Source organism: Haemaphysalis longicornis, unplaced genomic scaffold (assembly GCF_048455015.1).
Source record: "Haemaphysalis longicornis isolate Haplotype H1 unplaced genomic scaffold, Haemaphysalis longicornis Haplotype H1 scaffold_7, whole genome shotgun sequence".
NCBI classification, from domain to species: domain Eukaryota; kingdom Metazoa; phylum Arthropoda; class Arachnida; order Ixodida; family Ixodidae; genus Haemaphysalis; species Haemaphysalis longicornis.
The window spans coordinates 19723496-19744001 of NW_027526422.1; the positions used below are offsets into that span (position 1 = coordinate 19723496).

At 50.1% G+C, this 20506-nt stretch overlaps 2 protein-coding genes across 2 annotated transcripts; both read right to left on the reverse strand.

Annotated features, from left to right (window-relative positions):
* Window positions 1-16471: 16471 nt before the first annotated feature.
* On the reverse strand, window positions 16472-17156 carry LOC144147223 (uncharacterized). Its single transcript, XM_077679305.1, has one exon. It carries the CDS (start codon window positions 17069-17071, stop codon window positions 16760-16762), a length of 312 nt encoding a protein of 103 aa, XP_077535431.1. The 5' UTR covers window positions 17072-17156; the 3' UTR covers window positions 16472-16759.
* A 215-nt stretch (window positions 17157-17371) lies between these two features.
* LOC144146185 (uncharacterized) lies at window positions 17372-18302 on the reverse strand. The gene is made up of 2 exons (XM_077678152.1): window positions 17531-18302; window positions 17372-17388 (listed from the first exon to the last, which is right to left on the reverse strand). The coding sequence occupies exons 1-2, from the start codon at window positions 18300-18302 to the stop codon at window positions 17372-17374; spliced, it is 789 nt and encodes a 262-aa protein (XP_077534278.1).
* Between the last annotated feature and the right edge of the window lie 2204 nt (window positions 18303-20506).

Below are 20506 nucleotides of genomic sequence, written 5' to 3' on the forward strand. Positions count from 1 at the left end.
AATGGCTCTTGGTTGATCCAGCTTTGAAGATCACCCCCGTCCGAAAACTTTCGGGGGAGGGGGGGGGGGTGAGGGAGCGCGGCGCCCTCGCCCCCCACCCCCCCAGCGTATACGCCAGTGGCTCACTGTATGGTTCTTGTGCTTCTAGACCCGTCCTCGCTGTCCTCTCGCAATGCAGAGAAGTTTATAAGCAAGGGTGCACAGATTTTCAATCTGCCTTTGGGCGCAACCTTCCGGAGTACATACGATTGATGCCAGCGGGTCCGGGAATGATTCAGCCTTCATGAACTTAGGAACAAAGATGTACTCAAACACAAACGGAGGAGGCTCTAGCTTTTTTTCCCCGTCCTTATGTTTTTTGTCTTCCACTTGGACGGAAGCAGCCGAGTCTGTGGCAGGCGTAGCCTCGCCTTCACGCTAGTTTTAGGGGCGAAACACTTTAGGACCTCGCTTTGTCCGGGGCTTGGCGTCCGTGTACACAGTGTTGCGCATGCGCGAAGAGCATTTAATGGATTGGATTGGATTGAAATGGATTGTATCGGATTGGATTGGGTTTGAATTGTACATACTCTACACACGCGTTGTCACTCATTTACATGCGCGAGTGGGCAATGCCACGGGTGATTTCGGTAAGAACGATCCCCAGTGCTTCGCCCACTCGTCGTGACTCACTTCGTGGAGATGCGCGAATTTTTTTCTTCGGGACGCTCGAAGCTACCTCGGTTCTGGCTCCCACCTGCATGTCCTTGCGCTGAGCATCATCTTCGGCATTTGGGAATGGTAAAACCTGGGATATAACGACGGCTTGTTCACTACCCGAGACTTGATTGACGTTAGCGGACCAGTTGGTTTCAATCGTCTGCTCTGTTTCTGGTATGGGTGAGAAGCGTTTACCCTTGTCGCGCGTCGCGTTTAACGAAACGGGTTCCTGCGTCGCCATACTGGAGCAGTTGTACTCCGACGGGCCTGCTGGCCCCACGTGGGGCCAGCAGGCCCGTCGGAGTACGTTATTACACGTACGTTATTACAAGTAGAGGTTGCGTGCGTCGTCATGTGCATAATGCGGTGTGCGTTCCTTCCCTTCGTTTTCTCGGCGTGATAGACGTGAACGACCGCGTATCCATCTGCTCCATGCCAGACAAGTCCCGGGTTTCGCGCGTAGTCCCCTTGAAATTGTACCCAACCTTCTGCAATTCAGGTGGCTCACCCTTAAATGTGGGAACCTGCAGCGTTGGTAGAGCAACTTTCGAGGTCGATTTACGTGAGCGGACGTCAAAGGGGTCGCTTTGATGTGTTGCCGGGCGAGCGCCGTCGCACACAAAAGTCAATGGACGCGGGAAAATTGGCTTGCCTGATGTGCCGTTGGTAGTGACTCTCACGCCGGGCGCCTTCCGAGAGCTCACGGCAGAGCGCAGGCGGGTTTTGCAGGACATATGGTTCCTCGGTAAGAGAATGCGTCGAAGTAATCTCGCTCAACTTCATCATGGTCCACAAGCTCGATTATTTTCTTTGCTACTTCATAAAGTGTGGTGTCCTTGCTTTCAAGACGGTCAATGGCTTCTTGAAGGTCGTGTGGAGTCGCTGAGGTGGCTCCCAGAAGATCCGTTGCTGCCTTGAGCAGCCTGTAACTGCGCCGCGAAGGATACGTCACGGTCGGCGCAGCTTATCCATCGCACACATTCAGTCTGTCGTCACTATATAGGCGGTCAGGGCCAGCCATGCTGACCTCTGGCTGAGGGTTGGCTTAGCACACAAAATAGCAGTCACAAAGACTGTCTTCTTCGCACCCCATGGGACGTCGGTAATCTCTTTCGTCACGCGTGGTCATGATTCAGGGTCTCAAGACACCAAAATATACGGGATAAACGACGAAAGCCAGACCGGAGCCATGGCTGCTCGTTACCCCGGGGATCAAACTTTGTTGGCACGTGAATCTCTATGATGATAGTGATATTAGGGTCGTATAGGGACGCATACCCAGCGGGAGATCTAACAGCGTTCAACTACGACAAATTTATTTGAGTAATGCTTAATACCGGGCTAGCTAGTTGGTGTAACATCTTTTGTAATGACTTCGCGCCTAAATGAACGTTTTTTGTGTGTCTGTACCACCGAACAGTACTCAGAACAATCATCCCAAAAGGAAAATTTACGCCTGGATTCTGCGCTACTTCTATGTCGTGCGCTAAAAAAGCTTTTACAGAGTAGAATATGTCTCATGATTTTGTAGCGTGAGCTACACTGGCCGAGGCTGAGCACTTTCGCGTGGCTCCTGGAGAGCAGTGCTGCGCATCCGCGAGGAGTAGTGACGTCACACGGCGCGCAAAACGTTGCTCGCTGCCCGGCGTCTCTCACACAACCCACGCGCCCAGCGTCTTCGCCGACCTCCGTTCCGCCCGTGGCGGCCAGGCCCACTTGATGATCATGCGAGGGGGGGCCAGGTGTGGAACCGATGGCTTGTGCGTCGCAGCAACACCGGCGTGCGCCTGTGGAACCAGCTTAGCTCTGCGGCGATTGGTGACGCTGCGCCGGAGCCGCTTGATAAATATTCATGTGACACATAATGCGTACACCGTGTGTGTCATTCAAGCAGCAGTAAGCTTGATAATCAAGCTAATCCTAGACAACCAGGAAAGGTAAGAATAACCATCTGAACCTTAACTTACGCTAAGTATATCCTGGCATAGCCGAGCTAAGCCACTGCTAATTTTTTGTGTGCGTGTGCGTTTATTTCGGTTCATTTCCTCGCGCTGCGCGCCATCTCGCTCCGAAACCTCCGGCCACGGACACGCGAACCTCGGGCTCCGCAGAATTTCTCGCGCGCTTCCGCTGCGGCTGTGATTCCCCGAAAAACAGCGCTGCGGTGGGATGCGTGCGTGCATACATCTCACGCTCGCATCGTCCTTCGCGCGCTTTCCTCTTCACGCAGTTAGGTGCGTCAACGCAGCTCGGCGCAGCTGCTGCCCGCTCGCCCTAAAAACAAAAATAAAATAAAAAAAACGAAGAGAAAGAAAATATTAACAATAAAATAAAAAGGAATAGGGCTGCCCATGCAACTGCGATGCGTACAGCAACGCGACGCCACGGCGAAATTCCGGGTCGGATCCTCGAGTATTTGTTTTTCTGTTGGCAAAATTCCTCCAGCCAGGGCCCCCGCATAGCGCGATTTCTTTTAATGCGTAGCATTCTTTGCCGAGTACCCCCACAGCCAGGACTGTGTAACGCCTTGCATTTCCACAAAAATGCAGATATCCCGGAAATTCCACCTGCTTTCGCTATAATGGCGCAAATGGAGATAATTGGTAGGAAGAAATTTTGAAGAACTAAAAAATAAGAAAAATAATTAAAAATTACGGAAAATGGCGAACCGCGTAACGCCCTGCATTTCTGCAATAATGCAGATTTCGTGAAAGTTCCAAATGTAATCATTGTAATAACGTAAATGGAGATAATTGGTCGGACAAAATATTGAAACATTAAAAATAAGAAAAATATTAAAAAATTACGGAAAATGTCAAAACGTACACCGCATGGCGTTTTCACAATAATGCAGATTTCGCGAAAGTTTCACCTGTAATCGTTACAATAGCGTGATTAGAGATATTTGGTCGGACAGGATTTAGAAAAAACAAAAAAATTTGGCTGGAAAAACTCACAGTCAAGGCAGGCGGCATAAGAATGCTACGCATTAGTAGATAATTCTCTGAATTTCTGCAGACTTTTTTATTCTCGCGCTTTTTTTGCTCGAGGGCGGTGGTTTCCGACGTTTAAGGTATTTTATTTTTTTCTTTTCTAGTTCGTGACGCTTTGTTTTAACGCCTTCTGTGCCCACATCGCCACTCGACAAAACGTAGGTTGACTACATCGTTCTCTTTTCTTTCTCTCTGTGCATACGAGCTTGTTTATAGGTCAACCTCGTAGCCTGATGACGTCTGTAGCCAGCTGCCATTTGCGTCTGCCACTGCACTCACACTTCCTCTCACCGTTTATTATCCCTATTCTTTGAAATTTTATGTCGCTGCCTACGCATACATGACTGCCTTCTAACAGACGGCAAGTCGTCGTGGTCTCTCAATGACGGAGCCTGCGTGTATATTTGTGCGCTGTGAATGACAAATACGGTGAATTCGGGTAGACATTGGAGCTGACGTCAATGTCCCGGTCGAATGAAGACTACCCCTTATTTTGAACAAATTACAAGTCCGCTTCAGTTCGAATAAGCGAAATTTTTCTGCACATCTTGGGAAAATGGTTGATTGATTGTAGGTTTTAACGCGCCGACGCAACGCAGGCGATGAGGCGCGCCGTAGTGGAGGGCTCCGGATTAATTTTGACCACCTGGGGATCTTTGACGTGCGCCGAAATCTCGTACACACGGGCGTTTTTGCTTTTCGCCTCCATTGAAAAGCGGCCGCCGCGGCCGGGAATCGAACCCGCGACCTCGTGCGGGGGGGAGGGGGGGGGGGGGTTCAGAGACGTTTCAACGGCTTTGATCCCGAGCTAATATTTCCCGCCTTCTGGTTACAACTCAGGCGATTTTAGCAGTCGAATGTTCAATGCCTTAAACAGTGAAACGACGACATAAAAAGGTACGGGAAGCGCACGCCACGTTGTGTTGCACTGCGTTCTAAATTTCTTGAAAAAGGCTAACTTTAAAGAAATAGCTCGAGCTTCCAGTACGAGGGAGATAAGCTTTGTGTACGTGTGCGGAAAACGGCCAATGAGGAATTGTGACATTTAAATGACAAATATTTTGGCGTAGTCGGCATCACGTGGAGGCTTGCCGACGCATAAAGATATTTCATGAATAGATATGCGTGATAAATAAGTGCTTTCCATTAGACAAAGCCAACTTTGAGCAACCCTTATCACTCACTACACTCCTAAAGAGTATACCCGGCAGCTGGGAGCAAGCACTCTTTCTCGAACTTCCTGCAAGAGCCGGCAAAAGCGATAACCGCATTGGGAAACTTTGGAAAAGACAAGTAAAAATCACGCCGCGCGAGTTTGACGTAGACGCCGAGCGAGCCCCTCTTCTTGCGCAAATCTGCAAACGTGTTACCCCAAACTGAAAGCGGCCACCGCCCAGAGGGGGCTTTCCCTCCGGCCGCGTGGTGAAAGCCCTGCATCCGTATTACGGGCGACGGGAAATCATCGCTCGCGAGCATTTGCTTTAAGGTGCACCTCGTGAGCCTTGTAACCAATCGTCGCTTACATCGTATTATTGCGCTAGTGCCTTACGGAGGATAGTGCATGTGGCGTGTGCAGCATTCAGCTGCTATGGTAAGGTTGCGTGCCTGTGTTCGGGCATTTCCTGGTGGCCGGTGTCTTGGGCCTGCCGTAACTATCGAGAAGTTTTAATGAGTAGCATTCTTTGCCAAGTACTCCCACAGCCAGGACCGTGTAACTAAAGGGGCTTTACGTGTAGCGCCCTGCATTTCCACAAAAATGCAGATATCGCGACAGTTCCAAATGTAATCGCTATAATAACGTAAATAGAGATAATTAGTCAGACGAAATTTCGAAAAATTAAAAGAAAGAAACATGAAAAAAATCACGGAAAACGGCCAAACGTGTGACGCATGGCATTTCGACAATAATGCAGATTTCACAAAAGTTCCACCTGTAATCGTTATAATAGCGCAAATGGAGACAATTGGTCGAACGAAGTTTTGAAAAAAAAATAATGCATAACAAAAATATGAAAAAAAAAAACGGAAAATGGCAGACCGTATAACGCCCTGCATTTCCACAATAACGCAGATTTCACGAATGTTCCACTTCGAATCGTTATAATAGCGCAAATAGAGATAATCGGACAGGATTTAGAAAAACCAAAAAAATTGACTGTAGAACTCACACTCAACACAAGCGGCATAACAATGCTCAGTAGATAATACTCTCAATTTCTGCAGCATTTTTATTTTTTTTTTCCTATGCTGCGAGCGTCTCTGCTAGGCTGTAGGAAGGAGAGGAGAGAATGGGAGAAAGAGAGAAGGAAAAGGAGTAGAAAGAGAAGAATAAAAAAGCGTAGAGGATGGGACGGTGAAGGGTAGGAGTAGGAGGGTGAAGAGGGGGTGGGAAGGGCGGGACCTGTAATTGGTAAACTTATAGCGTCCTCGATAAACACGCACCGGGGTTGCCCCCAAAACCGGCGCGGTGCACAGCGCCTCACGACGGTGCGTTGATCGAGGACAAACTGAGCTGTTCTACCCTAGCGCCATCTCTTAAGCTGTGAAAGCAACTCATCAAAACGTTCACAAGTGGCTAAAAAGCAGTGTAATGTGATACAGCGCCTCTACGAGGGGATATTTATTGAAAGCCAATGATTATATGTACACACACTCCATATCCGCCACCTATACAAGCTGCTTCTCATCTTCGTTCTGAGAGCCATAACGCGAGTGCCTGTTATGTTCCGCCCTTGCGCTGCAGCAAAGCATGTAGGTCTTCGTGGTCTAGGCACTCCAGTAACTGTTCGTGTAATTCAATCGAACGAAACGAATACAAAGCTCCAACTGGCTGGCCATGCATTCAGCCTTCTTTGCAGTACACGAAGTTCGCGTCCTCATTTCCAATCTCCGGCCCTTATTACGCCCGTTATGAGCCCGTCGCATCGTTGTCTAATGAATTCGCAAGCAATTCATGCTTGTCAGCAACAATATACAGCCCGTTCCGCCTTCACACGAGTGCACCGATGGTACAATTCACTGTACCGATGCGCCGTCGCTGCAGCAGACGGCGGAGGAAGCTGCTTCGCCGGCGTCGTCCGTGATGCATCTCGGTATCACACTCCGCCGCACCGTCTACTCTCACGGTGCGCCCCAGTTTATCGAGGACAGATAGTGCGCACCGGTGCGGTTTGTCGAGGATGAAAAAGCGCACCGGTGCGCCCCGGTGTGCACCGGTGCGGTTTATGGAGGATGCTATTAGAAATGAGGGGGAAGAGGAGTACGGGATATGGAAGGTGAATGGGTGGAGAGGAAATTCAGAGGAGGGAGAGGTTTTAAGGGTCGGCAAGATGGGAGGAAGAAACGGAGGCGGGTTGGAGAGTGAAGGGCCATGGAGGAAGTTGAAGAGAAGAGATATTAGCGGGAGGGAGGGGAAATGAGTGGGCCGTGAGGGGAAGGGAAGAGGAGGTGAAGTACGGGACGGGAGGCGAGGTGGAGAGGAAAAATTGAAGGGGAAAAGGAGGTTGGGGAACAGGTGAGAGGTAAAGAGGGTTAGGGAACCGGTTAGGAGGAGAGGAGGAGGGGAATGGCGAGTGGTTATTGGAGGAGAATGGAGAATATGAGGTGGAGGCGGATGAATGGGAAGAGAGGGAGAAGAGAAAGACAAGATTGAGAGAGGGCTGGTGACAGGAGGAAGAGAGAGAGAACGAGGGGAGTTGGAGAGGAAGGAGAAGACCGTGAGGGGTTGGGGAGGAGGCGATGAAGGGGTCCAGAAACGCTATGGGCTCTGGCTGAAGAAAGCAGATTTCTTCAGAAATCTCAAGAAATCTGAAGGCAGAAGAAATTTCTGGTCAAAATGTTTTCTGCCTGTTTCGGCCTGTGCTTGTTACGAAATAATCAAGGTCAGGTTCGATTCCTTCGTATGGCTTTCCTGATGTGTCTAGCGAAGCCAAAAATATTGTTCGATTATAACATTTTAATTGGACACCACTTCAGCCTTGGCTTAGAGTAACGCGCAGAGAGAAACAAGGGGGAAAAAAAGAACACCGCGCTTGAGCGCATCATACGCAGATGAAGCGAGGCTGTTGAAAACACGTCTAATCTCGTGCTACCTCAAGGTTTGCACGAGGGGAGAATTAGTGTGATTGAGTCCGCGATAGAAGAACTCGAGACGAAAGCGAGAAAAGAAGCTGTTCCAGATGAAACTAACGCCAGCAGCAAGGCCTTCGCGTGAGAACAATTCCCCTTTTCGATAATATCTTCGCTGAGGAAGGCAGCGAAAAAAAAAAGAATTTGCGTCATTGCGTCCTACGTTTTGGCGCTGGGCCATTTCCTTGGCAGCATTTTACTACTATTACGATAGTGTTTTTTTGTTTACCTTCGTGAGAGCTATATGTAGGCTGTCGGCGACGCGCGCGTGATACGAGCCATTTAGCGCGTGCGTGTTTCTCACGGGCATAGATGGTACCCACGGTCGCCCGCAGAAGGCCCGTCCTTCGCTGTCCTTGAGTGTTTTCCAACCGCTCCTGTCCTTGCACATCCCTATCCAAAAGCGCATGAGGCCCGCAATAGCGGAGCTTTGCCTTGGAAGGGTAGGCACCACATGCACATACCCTCGGCGGTGGCTCAGTGGCTAAGGCGTTGCGCTGCTGAGCACGAGGGCGCGGGTTCGATTCCCGGCTGCGGCGGCCGCTTTTCTGGTGGAGGCGAAAAACAAAAACGCCCGTGTGCACGAGATTTCGGCGCGCGTTAAAGATTCCCAGGTGGTCAAAATTAATCCGGAAACCCGCCGCGGTGGCTCAGTGGCTAAGGCGTTGCGCTACTGAGCACGAGGTCGCGGGTTCGATTCCCGGCCGCGGCGGCCGCTTTTCTGATGGAGTCGAAAAGCAAAAACGCCCGTGTGTACGAGATTTCGGCACACGTTAAAGATCCCCAGGTGGTCAAAATTAATCCGGAGCCCTCCACTACGGCGCGCCTCATCGCCTGCGTTGCGTCGGCGCGTTAAACCCTACAATCATCAAAATTAATCCGGAACCCTCCACTACGGCGCGCTTCATCGCCTGCGTTGCGGCGGCGCGTTAAACCCTACAATCAATCAATCAATCAATCAATCAATCAATCAATCAATCAATCAATCAATTCCACATGCAGAACTAGATCAGCCGCAAAGCAACTTCAAAGAGAGTCCTGCTGACTTCATCACCCGCCATTATTTCCTCGTTCTCATGGAACAGTACGCGGGGTACTTGGCTCTGTATGTTTATTGCGCTACATAAAATTTCTGACTCAGTCAATTGACTAGTGTCACTAGATAAGGTTACAGAGTATCGGCACTTTTTTCTTCTATTGTTCCGTGCCGCCGCCGTGATCATTGGTCAGTTCGCATCACGTGACATTTGTTGACACGACGATGGTTCGTGGGTGCTGCCACTTTGTTGTTTACTCGTTTTGTGTCGGTCAACTGTGGTAGCCTCAGCTTGTCCTCCCTGCTCTGCGGCTGCGCGCGACTGGCGTCGTTCCGAACGCGAATCAAAAATAACGCGCTTCGCAGCATTTGAGCTAGAGAAGTGTGTCCGAAAATGCCGTGTTGATGCGTCCGCGGCAGTGCTGTTTACAAATTACCTCGTCAAAAGTATCGGTGAGGATGCAGAAGCGGCAATCTGGCAACACTGATAAACGGTACTCTGCGGGTGCGTTCCAATTTACCGTTTAGACAGCTTCGTTGCCGTCTTCGCGGACAGTCCGCCATGTTAAGCCCCGTTCCAATTCGAGCGAAGCAGTCAACGAAGACTGCTTCGAGGAGACAGCATCGAAGTCAGCAACGATGCAGGCTACCTTCCTGTCTAAACTAATAAGTGACGCCAGCGCCACCTTTTTGCGTATTAATGTTGAAACAAAAGCACTTGTTATTTTATTGAAATATTTAGTGTAATTTACTAGTGATGAAGATGACTGTTTAATTTTTAAATCACGTAACGTTTGTAAAAACAACGGTAGTATTGGTTACGAAACTTGCGGCTTGCGCAATTCAACATGTCTGCTACGACGCTGACGTCTGCGCTGGTGTTGCGTTTGCGACCGCGGCGGCGTTCCAATTTTATTCCTTTAGACGTCTAGTTAGACTGCATCGTAGGCTCTCTACCAAGTTGTTCGCGAATTGGAACGCAGCCTGTATCTTATCTAGTGACACTAGTCTTGACTAATCTTAACCTGCTCAGTCTGAACCAACTGAAGCTGTAGATAGATGCCCACTAAAAATTTCCCCGCATTTCCCCGAGGGGAAGAATGTGAAAGTGCGAATGCAGGAGTTGAATTTGCGCGGTTCGGTAATGTTCGCGAAAGAGAGATCACACACACACACACAACTACAAAGAAAGAAAGATGCATTTATTCACAGACACCTATTTGTGTTGTCGTTGTACTTGATTGCTAGAGCGGATCTCAGCTTTGAAATTTCGTGTCAGTACTCCTTTAAGCGGGTGCATTAGCCCTTCTCACGCCCGATTCCTGGCCAATCCCCCACGAGTGTATGTGCCATGCACAGACACCTATTTGTGTTGTCGTTGTACTTGATTGCTAGAGCGGATCTCAGCTTTGAAATTTCGTGTCAGTACTCCTTTAAGCGGGTGCATTAGCCCTTCTCACGCCCGATTCCTGGCCAATCCCCCACGTGGGTATGTGCCATGTCAGCGGCCAGGCAGCGCGCGCCCATCTCCCCCCGTTGCCAAGGGAGACGAGGAGCGCGCGCACCCGCAGCTGTCCGGAATTCAGGGTCGCTTATAAAGTGCATTCGCACTTAAAAATTTATTACTGACACGGTGACTTACACAATTTCGCCACAAATAAAGCTTGTACGGATTCGCATCAGCGCCATTTTAAAGTTTGAACATTATCTAGTGCCAAGACAAATAAGATGGCGTGTACACAGGGGCGAAACGGGGTGATATGCCAATGCGGCTACATATGTGCTTATCCGTGAACTCCAACGACTCAAATGTACGCGTGACCACGTTGCTTCTTTTTTCGGAAAGTCGCTCAGGTAAGTTCGTGCACAGAAGAAATCAAGGGCCTGGGACGGGTAGCCGGCCAGCGCGCCAGTGTGCGCGTCGAGACAGCGTGGTCTCGTGACACCCTCGAAGTGGAATGCCTGACCTCCTTTCCTTTACCCGCCTTTCTCGGCAAGCCACTGGCTTGGCTCGCCTTCGCACGCGGTATGTATGGTTTCGGCCAACGAACCAATCACTTTCAGCGAACATAGCACCATCGGCCCACGGCGGGCTTCTATCGGCCTTGGTACGATGGCCGGGGGCCGCATCTCTTCTGTATACGGTCCAGGGAGGCGTACTCGTGCTCTCTCGTCCCCGTCGCGCGGCCGTCCGTGACAGCCGCCGTGCGTGGCGACGACCGTTCCGTCCCGACTCAGCGAAGAGGAAAGCGAGAGAGGAACCGAGAATGCAGCCGCCCAGGAAGGGCAGAGACGGTGTCATCGCGTGGACGGCCGGCCGGAACCGGACCTGCCGCCGCGCATGGCCACAACTGCGTCCGGAGATTGGAGCGGACCATTCACGTAGTCCTCGAAGGTTAGGTGGGCCGGGAACGACGGAGGACTGGACGCCACGGGAGCGAACGTTGGGCCGGCTAAACTGCATCGAAGGGGCATGGGCGGGCAGGACAGCACCAGTATGTATCAAAGGAAAATTCAGTGCCCCTCTGTCGCTACTATACCAGATATGTCTGTGCGCTGTTTGCAACAGACTGCACTATCAATTTTACACAACTGCGCATCATACTGCCGCGAACCATGCATTGTATTTGCTTATTTATGTTTTTGCTTTTACCGCCCGGGTGCGCCGGACTGTGTTATCTGTGTGCCAAGGGAAGCGCGTGTTCATTGATTATTTTGTACGCCGCACTTGTTATCTCTTTTGATAGGGAGAGTGTTTCGAAGTAACGCCACCAGCCTAGAATAATTTGTTTGATCTACAATGCTCTCAATGTAATTCGACGGTCGAGAAACGCCAGCGCCGAGAGATAAATACCCGCCACAGCATTCGATTCGTCGACACTCGCCTGCGCACGACACTTCGTTGGCTGCTGCTTCGCCGCCTCTGTATTCGTTAAGTTGTTAGGGGAGCACAAGTTAGCTCCAATAAACTTTCAAGGCAACTGCGTCATCTTTGGCTGCGCGACCGTATATCCTGCAGCCTCACCCAATAGCCACAAATTACTAAGCAGGCCACTGCTTTAGGCGTATCCCTGTTGGCATTTCTTTCCATTCGTAAATGGAACGGACGACGGTCTCTGGTGCATTCAACACACTCAACTAGAAAGAGGTCCACCCGATACTTTTTGTCAGTTTTCAGCACCCGAATATACAGGGCCAGTCAGTCTCTTCACGTGGGGCCCCTGAAAGTCTGTGGAGCGGGGGTATACAGTCATTTTTGCGTGCGCCTGTGATACTGCGTTCTCTATTTATCTAAACGCAGCCCTTGCACGCAACAGAGCAAACGGTCACGTTACCTGGAAGCCCGTCGTAGGCTGCGACCCCTTCTTGATCGGTCGCAAGAGAGTATCACTAAGTAACGGGCAGGACTCGTTATTAGCAATCGCGTGCGACAAAGACCTCGATTCGGGCTAGCGCCAAGGGTATGCGATCGCACGCAATGAGAACGTTGCAGACGAAGCTCCGTTGACCTCGAAGGCCTAAGGCCTTATACGAATACCAGCCATTCCGTAAAAGCTGCCCAGCGGAGAACGATCACGGACATATATCATCCAGCACCGGCCGCACGCGTACTCATGTGGGAGAAGAATGCGCCGTTCTTTCTGCACTAAAATTGGGGACTGCAGTGTACACCTAGCGTCATTAGATAAGGTATAAGAGTACCGCCACTGAGACACGCAAGTCAGCAACCGCGGCCATTTTGGTGTTTATCAGTGTTGCGAGTTTGCTGCTTCTTCGGTCTCGCCGCTAACTTCGACCGGGTCGCTTGTTAACAACACTGCCGAAGACGCAGAAAAACTGCATCTTCGGATAGATTTCTGCTGCACAAATGCTGCTACACGCGTTATCTTTGATACGCGTTAGGAACGACGTCAGTCGCGCGCAACCGCAGAGCAGGGAGGACAAGCTAAGCCTACCAGAGTTGACCGACTAAAGCGCATAAACAACAAAATGGCGGCGCCCATGAACCGTCTCAATGTAAACAAATGTCACGTGATTCCAACTGACCTATGATCATGGCGGCGCCACGGAACAATTGGAGAAAAGAGTGCCGATACTCTGTAACCTTACCTAGTGACACTATGTACACCCATTATCATAGCCCTCCGTAACGTGCGATATACTTCGGCAGGAAAAGAATAATTTCAGATACATAATTCTTCCTGCTGTTCATACCTTTCCGTCTTTCTCCAATAGTACAGAAGAGCGGAAGCGAAGTTCGTATTCCATCATTTTTCAGCTATTGTCCATCAAGTAAGTGCACAGGTGCCTGCAGGGGTGGACGCAGGAAGGCCATCTCCCCTCAAGTGCGTTCGAAAGTAGAATCACCAAGCCTATACTTTGCGTCTCACCCTCCCCTTCCTATGCATTTCAGAACACCCCCCCCCCCCCCCCCCCCGCTCTCTGGTGCCCCATGTTGTCAATATTGTGGATATGGACGTTAGTCAAGTCATCATTACTACATGTCCTTGTTTTCCGAGGACAGACCGCACTTTCCTCAGTAAAATGTTCCAACAAAACGACAACCTGGGCTGTAGTTCCTTTTCTTTCGTATACCGGGTGTCCCAGCCATCATGCACCAAAATTTAAAAGAAGAGCAATGACGTCACTCTAAGAAAGCCTAGTGCATAATGGGCCTCCTCGATTATCAGTCCCGGACCGTCCGCGGACTGCCGGGAACACCGATCCAGCGTTCGATTTTTTGTGACGCTCCGCCCACTAGTCCGGAAGTTGCCCGAACGCGCTCGTTTTTCTCGGACTGACGGCTTCGGACGATCCCCGGACGCCCCGGCCAGCCCGGAGGATTTCGGTCCGGCAACTAGCAGACGACACTGTCGCGAGCGGTGAATTTGAAAAAGGAGGTGCGCAACGACAATCGTCTGCTCTTGCTTTGCTGAACCGGCAAGCCCTCCGCTCGCCAGCACTGCATTCGCAATGGAGCAGAGCGAAGTTTTGACCATTTTTCAAGTTGTAGACAGCAACCAGAGGCCGGTGCTAGACGGTGGCGAGCCTGTATACGTTAATTCAGGTACGTGCTAGACTCAAATTTCGCACGTAGCGGGCGCTGCGCGAGCTTATACGCAGCACATCTGTGTGTTTTAATGGTGTGCAGACGGCGTTCGAGTTTTCCTGACTCCGCGTGCTGCGGGCTCCTCGGTCAGCCAGCCAGCCCGTGACACTCTGAACGGCGAAGATACCCCGGTAGAAGTGCCTAGCCGCGACGAGTCGGCCGCGGCCGAGCTTTGGCCTCGACATAAATCGTTGTTTTTAATTGAAAAATTCAAAGAGTTCAAAGAAGATCCGCGAAAAAAGACTAAAACGAAGCGCCAGATGTGGGCGGAGCTGGCCGACAGCCTAAACAATGAATTCCCTGGCACTACACTTTCGTGGAGTCAAGTGGAAAACCGTTGGAGGACGCTGGAACGACAGTACAAAAAACATTCGAGGCATCAGAACACCTCAGGCAACAATCGCGCGAAGCCCTGTCCATTTCACAGGTAATCATTAACTACATGTGCGCAGACCAAAAAATGACCCAGCGCTGCGCTTGATTTTCTTCAAAGTGACTTGAATAAAATTCATTATTTTTTAAACTGACGAAGTGTGGGAGCAGGAACTCTAAAATGGATAACAACTACACAAATGTTTGGCCCAGCGTTTTTTTTTTTTTTTTTTTTTTGCAGCAAATCGTAAGAATATAAGAACTGTCCCCTCCTCGCCAATACTGCTGTTGCTTGTTTTCAAGCTTCCATGATGGTGTGTGCGCCCTTCATAATGAAAATGCACTCACAGTGTGAGCAATTGCGTGTGCAGGGAACTTGAGGATGTATTTGAAGAAAACCACGCGATGAACCCCACGTATCTGCGCGGTCCAGGGATCCTGCGGACCAGCACGGAGTAAGTGCATGTTTCTTGCTACTTATCTAAAGTAAAGGGAGTGCACTGGTAGGTATATATATTCGCTCGCAGAAAGCATGGAAGAGAGGACAGCCCCCCAAACGGAGTGAATTACAGTTTTAGCTCCAAATAGTCAATTAAGAGAGCTAGAGTCCAAGCATATATGTTCTAGCCACACATGGAACTGACGGAAAAGAGCTAACCAAATAAGCGCCCTGAAAACGTAATTCACAAGTCGACATGCCAGTGCGGTACGTTTTCCCGCTTCAGCAAAAAAAAAAAAAAAAAGAAAGGAAAGGGGTCGCTGTACTGCTTCGGTTGCTAGGTGCCAAACAGTGCTTTTAAAGTGGCTATCTCGTTGGTTTTTTTTCGCCTTGTTTTCGAATTAGCAACTTTTCATATATTCTAATATGTGAATAATTCTCGGGCCACTCACGCGACTTACAAATTAATATTTTGCAAGTGACAATGTAACGTTGAGCGAAATGCATTAATTTACGATGTGTGCATGTCAAAAGCATTTTGCGCGAACAATTTTTTCGCGTACTTTGAAGCGAAATACGCTCATCTAGGAGCATTTCTCCAAATTTTTGACGGTATCCTGAGTGATTCTCTGATCGCAGCAACCGCACGTGCGCAAGCCCAAGCTTGGAAGAGCCACTGAACGAGGAGGAGGAAGAGGTGCCTGATGGTGTCCACACCGAGGAAGCCGGGCCGTTGCCCCAGCCCCCGGCAGGACCCGCCGCCAAAAAACCCCGCCAAGAGACCACCCGCGCGCTGATTGCGGGCTGTGTCCGCGCATTCCAGCAGGCCGCTGAGGAGCGACACAGACAGCGCCTTGCAGCCCGGGCAGAGGCTGAGGCTTCCCGTGAGAGGCGTCACCGGGAACGCATTGCCGTGCTTGAGAAGATAGGCGACAAGATTGCGGCCGCTTCAGGCCGCCAAAATGTGCAAAATTGCTAGAGTGTTACTGCTTCTTTCATTCAACAAAGTGTTTTCGCACTGCTAACTGATGCCTTATGTTTTTAATATTTTAGATTATATCTGTTTTGTGTTGATGTTTTGGTGTTCTGTTATTTTTTCTGCACCTGTAAAGTAAAACACCTGAAGCTGATGATAATGATTAGTGGATTGGATCCCTTTGAATCGGGGCGTCGGTTGTCAGCAACCGACTTGCCTGTTTTATTACGTTTACATGCCCTACTCCCAGCTAACCTAATAGATTTGCATCCTCCCTCCCATCTCCCTCTCTTCCTTGCTTAAAAACTCATCGCCCCCACCCCCCTTTTTTCTCCCCTCGCTGTTCTAAATTCTCATCCGTATGATTACTCCGCCTGCGTACCCATCCCTTCCCTACTTTTCCTCCACCACCACTCCAGTCGCCTCTTCGTCACCTCTATGGCCTTGAAGTTGAGGTTCACCCTCGCCCCAAATCCCAAAGCCTCCACCAGCGTCGTTTCCCCCTCACCCCGCGGTGGTCGTGCCCCTTTTGCAGCCCCCTGACGACGCCCATGCTCACTGGTTTAATGCCCCAGAAACCCGTCAACTTACCTTGCTAAGCAGTTATGTATCGCTGTTGTCAAATGAACAGCGCAGTCACGAATTGCCAGTCAAAAAGACGTACAGTGCACACAGTCAAATGAACGTTTACCAAAACAAAGTAAAATAAAACGCTTCTGTCATAAAAAGTTGCCAGGTAATATATTACTGTTGTCAGACATACAGATAATGCACTCAAACAAACACGTGCATTTGCAGAAACACAGTAAAATAAAACTATTGTGTCATGAAAAGTTGCTAGTTAATATATTACTGTTGTCAGACATACAGAGAATGCACTCAAACAAACCTTCACGCAGACACAGTAAAATAAAATAATTATAAAAGTTTCTAGTGCGAAAAGGCGCCATCCATATTCCTTGCTACATGCACAACACACACACACAGAAAGAACTCGTTGTTAGACCTAATGGGACTCTAAAGAGCGAGCAATGTTGTCTCGCAGCGCAGCTGCTTGACCAGTCGTCTCCTGTTCTTGTGGTGAATCTGGAGACAAGGTATCAGCCGCACTGTCCAGGTCCACATCTTCCTCATCCATCGCGTCAGCAGCCCTTCCTGCAATGTTGTGAAGGACGCAGGCTGCCAGCACAATGTCCACAGTGAACCCAATGCTGGCCACGTCCACGTAGAGGAGGCGTTGAAAGCGGGCCTTCAGTAAGCCGTAGGCGCGCTCAATGGCGACCCGCTGCCGGCTGTGTGCGGTGTTGAAGGTAGACATGTGTGGTTGCCAGTTCCCCGTTGTTTGCTTGTATGGGGGCAGCAGCCATGGCAACAGCGGGTATGCTGCATCACCGATGAGGTATCCGCCTGCAAAAGTTGAAAGCAGTCAGGCTTAGGATAAGAATGTGCTAAATGTTCCGCCTACGAGTTCGCATTAAACTAATCTAGGTTGTCTTCTCCGCATCTAAACAGCTTTTCCATCACCAACATACGTACAACAACGGTGGCACGAAACGGTTTGCCGAGAATCTGAAACAAAGCAAGCGATGGCCTTCCCCAAAATCTCCAAGAATCCTAATTAATTTGGCAAACAATCTGGGGGCACGGGGCCGTAGGGAAATTAAAACATTAGCTTCATCGTGCCCAAGCTTTTGGACATACCTAAGCGGACAAACCAAACGTAACAATGGTGTTTTTTATTTATTTCCATAATAGCAACGGCACGCTAAAACCTCACCTTCACACTTGGACGCCGCATCTTGAAAAAAGAAGCTCTCCCGGAGCACCCTGGCGTCATGTGCGCTTCCAGGGAACCCAACGAACACGTCTGTGAACATTAAGTCTCCATCACACACACCCTGGATGACGATCGAGTAGAACTTCTTGCGGTTGAAGTAGCTGTCCGCAGACTCCGAGGGACGGGAAATGCGAATGTGGCAACCGTCGATTGCCCCGACCACGTCTGGCAGTCCTCCTCCGGGTCCGCGACGCAGAGAAAGAAACGAGCTCTTGATCCTTTCACGCTCGTCGACGTTGGGCCACCGGATTTCTCGAGCGCTGATTTCTAGCAGGAATCCCACAACACGGGTGATGGCAACGTGTACAGTCGACTCGCTGACGTCGAACTTGTCGGCGATTCTGTAGAGAGTCGACTGCGTACCAATGTACGTAAGTGCCAGCAGCACAGTCTTCTCGGCGGTTATCTTGGGCCTGCCTCGATTACCTTGCGGGTAAAACGATGACGTTGAAAATTCTCCAACGAGGGCTTCTGTTGTAGCTCTCGACAGTCGAAACAGCTTCTTGAACTCGAAGTCCGTGTAGCGAGGCACAACGCTTTCCACGTAGAGTGGGACTCGGTGCCGCTCGTCCCTCGCTAACTTGCTTAAAAGCGACACCGTGGACACAAACTCTCCCACCTCATCATCTTCGTCGCTGTCAGTGAAGTCTTCCGACTCCGAACTGTCGAAATCTGCGACATCCATGAGCGCGCGCAAGTCCGCCGCCGACATTTCGCGTAGCAGACGATTTTCGAAACGACGGAAGTAGTCCGGTCCTCGATTTTGTGACGCAAAGCACGTCGGGACTGCCCGGGACTACCCGGCTACGTAAGCATGACGCAATATCCGGTCCAAAGACAATCCTCGGACTGTCTGTGGACGATCCGGGACTAGAAAATCGAGGAGGCCCAATGCTTCCAAAGCAGTAGAGTAGCGGCCGGTAATTTTTTGCTGATGAGATTTAATTATTTGTTTTAATTGATTATCTAACTCGAGAAGTGCTGTCCTAACCATTAAAGGGCCAATGAGGCACTGGTAGGTATACGCATGAGATACATCTAAATGATGTATTTTCAGCGACGAACTAATTGCGTAATAATTTATTCCGACTGACAAAAAACCCCGCGAAATATGAAAACTACCACGTGACGGCCCTCCCGCCCGCATCATAAACCAGCGCCCTCAAATAAGCTGATTGAAAGCAACTGCTTTGTTCGACACACGCTAAATAGGACAGCGCATCACCTTTCAAATGGAATGAAAGGAGCAGCAACCGCAAGTTTCGCGGGGCACGTGTGGCAGATAAATCACAAACTCGGTCGCGATTTATTCTTTTTTAGATGCGAAGCATCTCTTGCTCGGGGGGATGTCCCGCGTCCGTGCCCCGTCCGCAGCGCCTCTGATGATGATTGTGGCAGGATGCCCCTAGGGATTGGCCAACCAAAAAATCTATCACGAGATAGTTTCGCGTTCAACCACCGTCGTCATCTTCCCGTAGGGGAAGCGCTGAATAAGAAGAAGGAGAAGACAAAGCTGCGAAGAGGAGGGCGTGTACGTTGCTCTCAGCCGGTGCACCAACGTAAACAACCTTTACCTCACCAACGCTGACGGAGACTACCGATTCTACCACAGAGACGACAACATCGACAAAAACATGACGGACGAGTTTCGGCGCCTCGAGAACCACCGCCTACTCACCGTAACACAACAGTACTTGCGTGCCTTTGCAACCGGTGTTGACCCGGACGCGGAATTCACTCTGGCAACACCAGATCACTCAACATAACGGCAACACAATGGAACCACACGGAACACCCATTATGCTTCGCATCCTCATCAGTGTTCCCCACGGGAAGATGGTGTAATTTGTTCTTTCCTTTATTTCATTCTGACTAACTCAGAGGCAGCCTGTTCGAGGGCTCTACTTCATGATGCGGGCGGGAGCCCCGTCACGTAGTATTTTTCATGTTTCGCGGGGTTTCTTTGTCAGTCAGAATAAATGAGTACGCAATTAGTTCATCGCTCAAAGGGACTCTGACACATTTCCGATAAGCGCTTTCACTCATTCCTTGGCGTTTGGAAGCACTGCGAAAGCTATAGTTATCGCCAGCACGGAACGGCACTGCGTTATTTGCTCGTCGCAGCAGATACGCCTGCCATTTCTGCTTTGCTTTTGCGGCCTTTTTTTAAAGTGCCTATCGAATGCAGTCATTGCTGCTACTGAAGGAAAGCCAGCCAATCAGAGGAAACTGCACCAGGGAATCCATGTCTTCGTGGGGGTTTATGGAAAGACCCCAGTAGCGGTCCCAGAGATTGGTTTTTTATTATTATTTTTTTTATTGGGGGGGGGGGGGCGAATAAACAACCGCTCCCCTCCTTGGGCCAATTCTGCGGAGGAGGTGATAACCATGCAGGCGTGTGCACAGATGCTGTGTAACCCGCTCGCGCACAAATAACTTGGCGAAAGAGTGGTTTTTGGCGCCCCTTAGGCGGTGCAACTGCTGACTCGAGCCCGCATTTCTGACGGTCGCAACACGTTTGCGGCCTCGCACAAATGGGATTTAACCTAGCGCAAGTAGAATGCTTAAAAAAACAAAAATAAGAAGCTGAGGACCTCTTTGGGGGGGGGGGGGGGGGGGGGGGGTCGCCTCCTTTGCCCCGCCGCCACTGGAAGACCTGCCAAGCCCCTTTTGGCTTGGGCTTGGCAGGACAATGGGATTCTTAAGCGGTTTTTTGGGATTTGCTTTCTTCACTATGCATTAACACGACTACGAGCTACGAGGTAGACGAAATCCTTCTTGCTCGGTGGTAGCCGGGAGCCGTGGCATCTGTGTGTTCGGTGAAAGAGCAGGCAGTGCGTGATCGTATTTAAAGGTGTAGCTGACGAAAAAAGAAGAAAGGAAACCAAACGTACTTCGACGGAGACAAGATACGAC

What these genes read in the sequence shown, in the direction of transcription:
- LOC144147223 (XM_077679305.1), bottom strand. Translation starts at nt 17,071, where the DNA reads ATGTCTACCTTCAACACCGCACACAGCCGGCAGCGGGTCGCCATTGAG.
- LOC144146185 (XM_077678152.1), bottom strand. Translation starts at nt 18,302, where the DNA reads ATGTCGGCGGCGGACTTGCGCGCGCTCATGGATGTCGCAGATTTCGAC.